The following is a 10,368-nucleotide window of genomic DNA, read 5'->3' as shown; positions in this document are numbered from 1 at the left end:
TTAATTTGAAAATTCAAGTAAATTTTGATAATTCAATTAAATTTGGAAAGTCAAGTTTATTGTGGAATTCAAGATTTAATTTTGAAGTTGGAATTGGGAATTCAATTTGATTTTCGAAATCGTCTTTCTTATGGGCCATGATGGTTGTCCTAGAGTGAGCCCATTTTTGGTCTTTCATGCCCATCACTAAAAAAAAACTCATGTGCAAGCCCAACCTAATTGTCCATGTCTAATTAGTATCCGTTTGGAACCAGCTATCCAAAACCATATCCATTTCCATATCAAATCCATTACTAACAATAATTCCAAAACTACACTGACTCCCAAAATCACAATTTCAACAAATTCAATTCCAATCATTATATAATGTATATTACAATTGCCTTTCATAACTACATGACTATTTCAAAACCCAACTGTGCATAATAACAACAAGATTGCACTTCTAATTATTGGGAATTGATGACAGTAGCTATTTGGATATCACAAAAATTTGCAACCTGTCATACCCCGATTTTGGTCCTGAATTTTTTTTATCAATCATTCATTTTCTTTCCTCCTCATGACCATTTCATTTGGTCATGAATCTATCCACCTACACTGATTTTTTAGACATTGCCACTACTGGCCATTCCATGATTATTAGATTTTCACCTCTATTTGGCTTTAGATGTTTGATACATTTTGATAGAATCAGTTGGAATGTCATTCTCATGTCTAAATTCAATTCATGTTTTGTCTCTCTCATGGAACATCATTTTTCCTTTTCAATCTTAATTCAAGGAGATTCCATCTATATTCCATCTCATATTTCTATATATCATGTTCAAATTTGCATTCACATTTTTTCATTCACATTAGAAAGACTTCCATTCATCCATACACATACTCATTCATATTTTAATTACTTCATTCATTTTTACCACATCCACTCACTCACAACCATCGTTCCCATGGCAAGTGGATTAACTCGTAACCTTTAAATATCACCACTTGAATACATGAAGTCTACAAGATACAAGGAAAGGTTTATTTTGACCTGCTACGAGAGACGTTAACTTTTCCATTCACAACAATGTCATATTCTTTACAAATCATAAGTTTGTCCAAAGCATACTCAATTTACAAGAAAAAAAAAACAGTTAACACCCAAATCCAAATGTGATAAAAATAATGGTCAGAGATTTTGCAGCAGCCACTACCAATACGCAGCCTGCCTTTGGAAATTCTACTCTCGTGTTCGCATTTGGTTCAGCTTCTGCTAACAATGATCAGATGAGCATGGAGGACACTATGGCTGAGGACACAGTTCAAGCAACTCAACCCGCCACTCCTGTATTTGGTCAGCAGCCAGCCCAAGCTCAATCAAATTTTGTATTTGGAGCACCAACTCCAACTGGAACCAGCCCTTTCCAGTTTGGGGGTCAACATAATATTGCTCCACAGAATCCATCTCCATTTCAGGCTTCTGGCAGTCTAGAATTTAATGCAGGAGGGAGTTTCTCATTGGGCACTGGTGGTATTGATAAGTCTGGTAGAAAGCATATTAAAATTAAACACAGGCAGCGTAAGAAGTAAGACTGTTTATGGAAATAGTTATTAATGGCACCGCACTGCTATAGTCTGCTCGAGTAGTGCAACAGATAAATAAGCTCTAAAGGTGGGTGATTCCCTAATTTTGTTGTTAAGGTTGCACTCTGGACGAGTGCTATTGAAAGCAAATCAACTCGGCACTATACAATGTATTTACCTGTAGAAATGGATACATTTTCGATCATTGCAACGTTACCAGTTATTCATTCATATCAACATTATGGCCATTACAAGTCACAAATCTACATAGTTACAATAAAATTAAGTTGTGAGCCACAACATCAACTGGTGCATCCTTCGCCAATCAGGTCTTTCTTTCGCAACGGAAAATGATCTTCCTACGAATTCTATGTCATAAACCAAGTTCCTGTACAGCAGCAAACACAATGAGTTCCGCAGAGTTCACCACCAAACGAACCGGATAGATCACTTCTGCAGTTTTGTTTTGAATACTTGAAGACATCGCGTTCTGGTTGACGTTACGGGGTTACACGATGCTATCATACTTGGGTTGACAGCACGATGGAGCTGTAGGATTGAGAAAAGAAGAATTTATCATGTTTATACTGAGGGGATTACACCGACAAATTAATGACTTAAATGTTTCTTACAAAAGGGATACGAAGGAAACATACCTGTCATTAGAAATGGTGTTCAATTTCACTCTTAGCGAACATTGTGATGCAGCATATACACAAGCGTTGAAATTCTATCGGCAGCATTCCATTGCCAAACCTACAACCCAGTTTCAGTTTTCGAAAGCAGTAGCTATTCCTCAGTTGAGAACTCCAACTTTGAGTTACCTTGATTCCGGCAAGGCATCCTCGCAATAAACGCCAGAAGCCTCTCACTGCTACTTGTTTACAGAAATAGTTGACCATGTCAGACCATCAAAGCGGAAGTGCACAAGCTTCCAATGGAAAATCTAATGTAGCTGGTTCAGCCTATGCTATTGATCTGACTATGTTTCAAACCATACTGAAGTCATTCTATAATCATTGGACTGAAGCCATAGCCTTTTAACTAGCCAAATCCTGCACGGTATCAAATACAACAATTCCAGCGTAAATTAATCAATTATATGACACACATGAAAAGCATGAACAAACATCTACTCTTTGTTGTTAAGTCGTCACATCCTGTACGAACATCCATCCAGCTTTGGAGCAAATAATTTCACAGTTGCACTCACACTGTTTGAAAGTGGGCCTTGTTCGTGATTAATTTCATTGTTACCAAGCTCAATGGTTGCCTGTTATGCTTCTTGCTGCAAGGGCTTCCAGGATTGAAAACCAGGATGCCAAAATATCCGCCTCTCCAACCACAACTTAAAGTATCAACAACTGAAATTGTTGAATTTTCATGAATATTATGATGTCATAAGTAGAGTAAATAAGAAGTTAATAATCTAAACTTGTGAAGAAAATTACCTCAGCATCCGCATAGGTCGATTGCCTTCTGATACTGCATCGAGGATACTTAACAACCGACTTGGAACCATACCACTTAAGCTTCAGCTGTTTCCATAATATGAGTAAGATTCATAAGAGCAGTGTAAATATAACAAGTTAAGAAGCATATATGAATTGGGGAAGAAAGATACCTCAACTCTATCAAACATGTCATCAACAATCAAAGGCTCTCCTCTGTAATATGCATCTCTTGCCTATTACCAAAGAGCACCATGTTCAAAAAGGAGAAGCAGTGTTATAGAAAAAGTGAAGACTGAAATTACCTGAGGAATCAAAAGAAGGAAATGCGGAGACAACCAAGTGTCAGAAAGAAATCACACAGGAAAGAAAATGGAGGATTCTGGAAAATCCATCAACAACATCGTGAGTAAAAGTAGTAGCAAGCTATTGAATCCATGGATGCTTCACTATCAGAAACTCGCTCTCGAACTCAAATGCCCTCTCTGCCTGAGCTGGTTCAAGCAACCTGTTTTGTCTCCTTGCAACAACTTGGTTTGCAGTTCCTGCATGTCAGATAGTTCGACGATTAGTTCTGAGTATGCTCTCGGTAACACCAAATACGCTCAAATAGATTTAAGGCATGTGATAAATTCAAAGCTTTATGGTGCAAATATATCCTTGTTATATAGACTTGATTGAAGTTGCAGTTGTTCTGCCAAAACAACAACAAATAATGTCAAATTGTTACAAAATCATACACAATGTAGCATTGGAGATTGACATTTCGCCAGATACATTAACTGCAAACATCAATTTGCAGGAAGGTTATATGGCCCCTAATGTGCAACACGAAATAGTCAATTGGCTAAAATCCCATGTGTATACTGGGGCATTTCACAAAGGTTTAAAAGCCAAAATCAAACCAGCCAATGTATCTCTGGATGGAAGTGGAGCTTCAGACGGTTCTGATACTTCACTGTTATCTGATTCAGGCTTGCCGAATCCGGTTGCTGTTAATGTTGAGTCTGTACCACCAAGGAGAAGAACTATCAGTAACATTAGCATTTTGAAGGATAATAAAGTGATATGTTTATCAGAGGGGTTTACTACTAGTGAGAAGGGCGTATCAATTGATAAGTTCCTACACACAACCTACAATAACAGTTCAAACCGTCAAACGCATCAAATCTTCCATTGCCGAACCTATCAAATAAAAAAAGAATACAACAACAACACAAAAATCAGTATGAATTTCGAAGAAAGAAAAAAGAAGAGATAAGTCCTATTTTCGCCTAAACAGGTTCACAATGGTGAAACCTTTCTCACCGGCGGTAAAAATTCCTCAAACAACCCAAAAGAGAATCAAGACGAATTCAAGGAAGAAAGTGTAGGATTCATATTACCGTTTCCAGATCAAACATCAAATAAGGCAGACGAAACTGGAACACCGAAAAGCACTCCCAAGAGCATACCCTTTTGATTACCGTAAGCCAGCTCAAAACCCTAGCAAGCTGAGTATAAAAAGAGGAGCGACCACGATTCAGAGGGAGGTTAGACGACGGAAAAACCCTATAAGAGAATAAGGAGCGGCGACGAAAAAACCCTAAGAATTTGGACGGCCACTGTAGCAAAACCTAGTAATCTTCCACCGAAATATTCGTCTCCTCCTTCCACCGGCGATTGACGAAGCGGAGAGGTGAAGAACAAGTGACAAAGGTGAGTGCTTTTTGTTAATTTGTTTAAAGCCATGATTTTTTTCATTTAGAGTGAGAGTATAGTGCGAGAGTTTGGTTTGGTGTGAGAGATTGAATGAGGTCGAGAGATTGAGAGAATGGAGGATGTCTTCGTGAGGAAGACGAACATATTTTGGAATCTGTTTCACGTTCCTCCGTTTCTTTTTCTTTTTTTTTATTTTAAAGGCATTTAAAACCTGTTTAGAAGTTAATACCGTTTGGGTTTTTCTTGCATTTTTTATTAAATATTGTCTGCTGGTATTAATGGTATTAATGTGTTGTTATTCCCACCCAACAGCCAGGCGGCTAGGGTTGATCTTTGGGATCCCTCTCACCATTTTTGTAGGCTTTGATTAGTCCAACAGACCATCTCGTTTTAGTTTTTTATTTTAATTTTTTATTTTAATCTATTCTTGTTTATATATTCAAGTTGTTATTAAGGTAACAAATGATCATAAGTGGCCGAGTGGAGAGAGAGCGATTTCACTTTCTTTAGTGGGATGGGTTCAATACTTGGGAATTGCATATCTTCATATTTTTATTTTTTATGCTTACTATTTCATTTAATTTTTTTTATAACTTCTTACTATTTATTTTACTTTTATATTTTTATTTGATTAATTTAATTTAATCGTTAATTAGTTGTTTAGATTTTAAATGTTTAGTTTTTTTTAGATTTTCTTAATTATTGACCTTTTTTTTTATATGAGATTTTGTACGGTTAATTGATTTCCATGTGTTAGTTAATTTAATTAGGTTATTGGTATCTATGTTCATACATTTACACATGTAAATAATCACATTCAAATTCACTAAATTTTCGAGTTAAATTTCACTAACTTTCCATAGTTTCAACATTTAATTTCATTTCCTCCCATTGGAATCTAGCATTCTGGTGGGAACTCTCGAATGATTGATTCCGAGCCAGGCGTTTTGGGTTAACCATTCATTCTTTTCTTTCGTCCATAAAACACTTTAATTAACGTGGACAAAATAAGGGCCGTTGGGATCAAGCATTCTGGCGTAACTCTTTGAACAATTGATTCTTATCAAGTGTTTGTTGTCCATTAAATAATTTTCTTAAATAATTCGAATAGGACCATTGAAATCTAGCATTCCGGTGGAACCCTGAATTATTGATCTCGGGGCTTATGTCTCGTTCTTATAAATATTCGTCTTTCAAACTCAAAAAATACTTGATTCCTACCTTAACACTTTTTCAATAAAGATGGAAATGGAACATGGTGTATACCGTGCACTCCTGAGATTAAGATTCAGGGTGGATGCCTTGCCTATCTTAGCTCTCGCCATCGTCTAAAATTATCAATGCGGTTTCTTCAAACCCCTTTCTCAGTCAAACCTAAAAATACTTAATTTTTACTAAACACTTTTGTCAATAAGATGGAAATGGACCATGGTGTATACTGTGCACTCCTGAGACTAGGATTCAAGATGGATATCTCGCTCATCCAAGTTCTCGCCATTACTCAAAATAAATTCAACCAATCAAACTCTTTTTCGTCGTCGTGCGATTAACCTTTAAAACCTTTTCATAAATGAAAGATATATTGTCTTAAGGTGATGCAAAACAATGTTTCGGCCATGATTGTTGAGTCGAGATAAGTGACGTTTTTCCGAATGTTGATTTGTAAATCCATTCGATGTGTGGTATACGTCTGCTCCTCATCTATTTTGGGTAAAACAATATTTTCGTCGGTTAATACAATATAGCTTTCGCTAAAATCGACCAACAAACAAACATTTTCTACCCAGAACTACGTAAGCCTTGATTTCTCTATTGAGATACGTAGGAGCGGGATTTGTAAATCTTGTCAGGCCCATTAATAAAAAACTTAGGTTTAGTCCCCTTTATCGCAAAAATCCAAAAACATCTTCTCTTTTCTTTTGATCCTATTATTCTTTCCCTCATAATAACTTGAGAAGACTAACATAAGCTAACATTCAAAACGAAACTAACTAAACGGTTCCCGTTGAATACAACGAACGTGAGGGGTGCTAATACCTTCCCCTTGCGTAACCGACTCCCGAACCCTGATATTGGTTGCGACGACCATAATCATTGTCGTTCTTTCTTGGGTTTTATCGATATTTCCCCTTTCCTTTTTAGGAATAAATAAAGTTCGGTGGCGACTCTGTTCAGTCCATCATTGCGAGCGTGCGATCGCGCTTCGCTTAGGTCGTGTTCTCATTTTTCGAAGGTGCGACACAACCATTGATGACTTCACATGAAAATAACCCAGTTTCGCCTTGTTAGTTCACAAGACGAGGTTTATGAGCCGTCAATCCAAACTGAAACTCATCCGAACCAGTTCCCAACTGAACTTCACCTTTAATAACGTTTGAGCTAACATGAAATCTTGGAGAGCTTCTCCCTACTTTAGACTGGTTGTTTACTGTGGAAATTGGTAAATAACCGCTGGTCCTCCCTGGTCTTAAAACGAAGGGTTACTTGCAGGATCGGCCAGTTGATCCTAGGACATGTGCTAGTGCAAGTGAGACTTGTTCGAACTTCGACGAAATAACTTTGTGAGGAACGGCTCCCAACGAAGTGTCGAACAAGTGTAGGGTTTTTCCACACGAACGGCTTCAGACAATGTTATCGCTTATAGGTGACTCGTGACCGACAGTGCTATAACATTCAAAAGATGTATACTACGAGCACGCTTTTGGTAAACTCTATGATCGTGATAGAGTCAGTGTCGACAGCGTAAACGATAACGTAAAATGATAACTCAAAAACAAAAGAAATTAAAATAAAATGTTCAACGGGAACAATGGAAAAGTAGGGAAGTTGCATTGAAATAAATGTGGTGATTCACGTACATAGCACTCTCAGAGAAACTCTTGCTTCCTCGCGCTAGGAATGGGAAGTTTTCTTACAAGTGATTTTGTAGTACAAAGTGAACACCCCTAACCCCTTGTGGGATACTCCTATTTATACTAAACTAGAACAAGCTAACTTCTTAGAAACTATCAGATGTTATGACCCACGATCTGTATAACCGTCGCACCCATGTCTTGCTAACTGTTCCACGTTATGGCGCTCTTATTTCTTTTGGAACTGCTATTTTGTTTTTAAATTTCAAATTTCTCCCTGTCATACCCCGATTTTGGTCCTGAAATTTTTTCATCCACTATGCATCATGCATTCATTTTAATATAAACCCTAATTCACGTCTGAGGTCAATCGTTGACTTTCTAGTCATTTAGTTGACCAAAGTCAACCGTCCATTCCCAAATCCATATTGTCTCGATTTTGATAAACATTGGTCATTATCTAAGCCTTTTCGATCATGGTGCTTTTAATTACAAAATGGATTCTAATTTAAGTTATTTGACTTTTTAATTTTCAATTTGATTTTAATTTCAAATTAAGTCTAATTTCAAATTTCAATTTAATATTAATTGTTTTTTTACTAATGATTCAAACTCTAATTGATTTTAATTTTCAAATAAATGTTACAATTGATATCAAAGTAATTTTAACAAATTATAGATTAATTTGATTTTAATTGGTTTTATTGGTTTTTTTTATTTTAAATTGACATTTAGATTAGTCTTGGATTATTTCTAAAATCCATATCCATTTTTATAACCAAATATCCATTTCCATAAACCAAGTTACAACCATTCTTATTCTTTACAATCACTTCAATCAAGTTCAAACTACAACCATAACCATACAATTCATTCAAACTTTCATTCAATATATCCAATTCCATGCAATACAATTCAATAAACATTCATTACATGATCCCATTCATTCAATTAACTTTCAATACACAATCTAACAATTCAATACATTTCCAACCCAATCCCATGAGAATTCCAAAACAGCCCCGCCATCCAATGCGCTTCGTAGCCGCATCCAAGCCGAAATTCCCAAGCTAACCAATAACCTTCAGACTTTCTATTCATTCCTGAAGCAAATATGTCCAAAATTCTGCAGTAATTAACCAATTATGCATCACACCTGCAAGTGCAAACCAAAGGATCCTGCACAAACATCAACGGCCAATGACCTATATCAGTCCCAGGCATATTCACATTAATCCAAGCTGCAGCAGCCAACAAATAATAAGACATCAAGTAATCCCATCCTAAACTTATAACAACTCCAAAACAGTTCTCCAATAAGCTATGACGGCGACGCCTTTCGTTCTATAACAGGAATTGAATGATGAAGCTTCAGAGTTGCCATCATCAAAAGCTACCCCACCATCACGTTCTTCATCAAAGATAAGCAGAGCTGCAGAGTTTCATAATTTATCTGAAAAGAGAAGGAGGAGTAAGATTAATGAGAAATTGAAAGCTTTGCAGAATTTAATTCTGAATTCTAATAAGACAGACAAAGCTTCAATGCTTGATGAGGCTATAGAATATTTAAAGCAGCTTCAACTTCAAGTGCAATGTTTGTAATCATTTCTGCAGATGTTAATGATAAGAAATGGTTATAGCCTGCATCCGGTGTCTCTATCAGGAGGATCGCGACCTACGACGTTTTCTCAAACCGATTTATTCAATCTTGATGAGGGTAATATTGGATTTCACAATTCTGTCAACGCAATTGCCTCATCTGCAAATGATGAATGTTTTGCGCCGCCTAGTTTTAGTTTTCCAGAACAAGGCAGCATCTCGAATCAAACTGTCACGGCAAATATAGCTAATTTCGACCCCTCATCAAGTTTTCAACCCTCTATTAAGGCTTAACTCCTGCAACAGCACACCACAGGGAATTAACAAGCTTCAAAACAATCAATACGACTACACCATAGCGGATAACAACTTCTAACTTACGGTAACTAACCTCTAACCTTTTTCAGAACCAAGGCAACCTGTTTTCTCTTTTTCATTCACTGCTACGGATTTGGCTTCACCATAATGGCCAAAGAGAACCCAACCTGCACTGCCATAACAGTAACATAACGAATTCATCTGCAACGAATTCATAATGGAGTCGCACCATCAAGGCCATGAAAACAGAAGCTACCCATGAATGTTCCAATTTTCACTGCAGTGAAAGCAAGGTAAATCAGCAAGGCAGTAAAATTTCAAGAAATATCCCAAAACGGAATTGAGACAAAGTTACAGCGAGAAAGGCTAAGTTCATATTACCGTTTCCAGATTTAAGTATCAAGCGAGACAGGCAAAGCTGAGCACCTAAAAGTACTTCCAAGAGGTTTCCCATTTTAATCTCCATAGCTAGCTCGAAAACCCTAACGGATTGGGTATAAAAAGAGGCGGATGCTGTAGAAAAAAGGAGAGTTTTTAGGAGCGGCGACGAAAAACCTAATTTCAGTCGGCCACAAAAAAAAACCCTAAAGTTTTCAGAGAGCGAAAACCCTAGAGCTAGAAGAGTTGAGCGGCGACAGGAGGAAGATCCAAGCATCGTCATTACCGCCGGACCACCGCCGAAGGTGAGCTTTACTGCTTGAATCTCTTTAAAGCATTTGTTTTTTGGCATGTAGAGTGAAAGTTTGTGAATGAGGTTGAGATTGAGAGATGACATGAGCGAGAGAGGTGTGAGATAGAGCGATCGAGAGTGACGAGATGGTAAGAGATCGTAATTGAGAGAGAGAAGGATGATTGAGCGTGAAAGAAGAAAGGAA

General features: G+C 37.1%; 1 protein-coding gene across 1 annotated transcript; it reads right to left on the bottom strand.

The window, feature by feature from the left end:
• Positions 1–9,595: 9,595 nt before the first annotated feature.
• Positions 9,596–10,368, bottom strand: LOC127074384 (uncharacterized). The gene is made up of 2 exons (XM_051015696.1): positions 9,875–10,368; positions 9,596–9,770 (listed from the first exon to the last, which is right to left on the bottom strand). Exons 1-2 carry the CDS (start codon positions 10,266–10,268, stop codon positions 9,706–9,708), a joined length of 459 nt encoding a protein of 152 aa, XP_050871653.1. The 5' UTR covers positions 10,269–10,368; the 3' UTR covers positions 9,596–9,705.

The sequence above is a fragment of the Lathyrus oleraceus genome, chromosome 4 (assembly GCF_024323335.1).
Source record: "Lathyrus oleraceus cultivar Zhongwan6 chromosome 4, CAAS_Psat_ZW6_1.0, whole genome shotgun sequence".
Lineage (NCBI taxonomy): Eukaryota > Viridiplantae > Streptophyta > Magnoliopsida > Fabales > Fabaceae > Lathyrus > Lathyrus oleraceus.
Note: the sequence above shows the minus strand (reverse complement) of the source record. Positions and strands in the feature narration are given on the sequence as shown.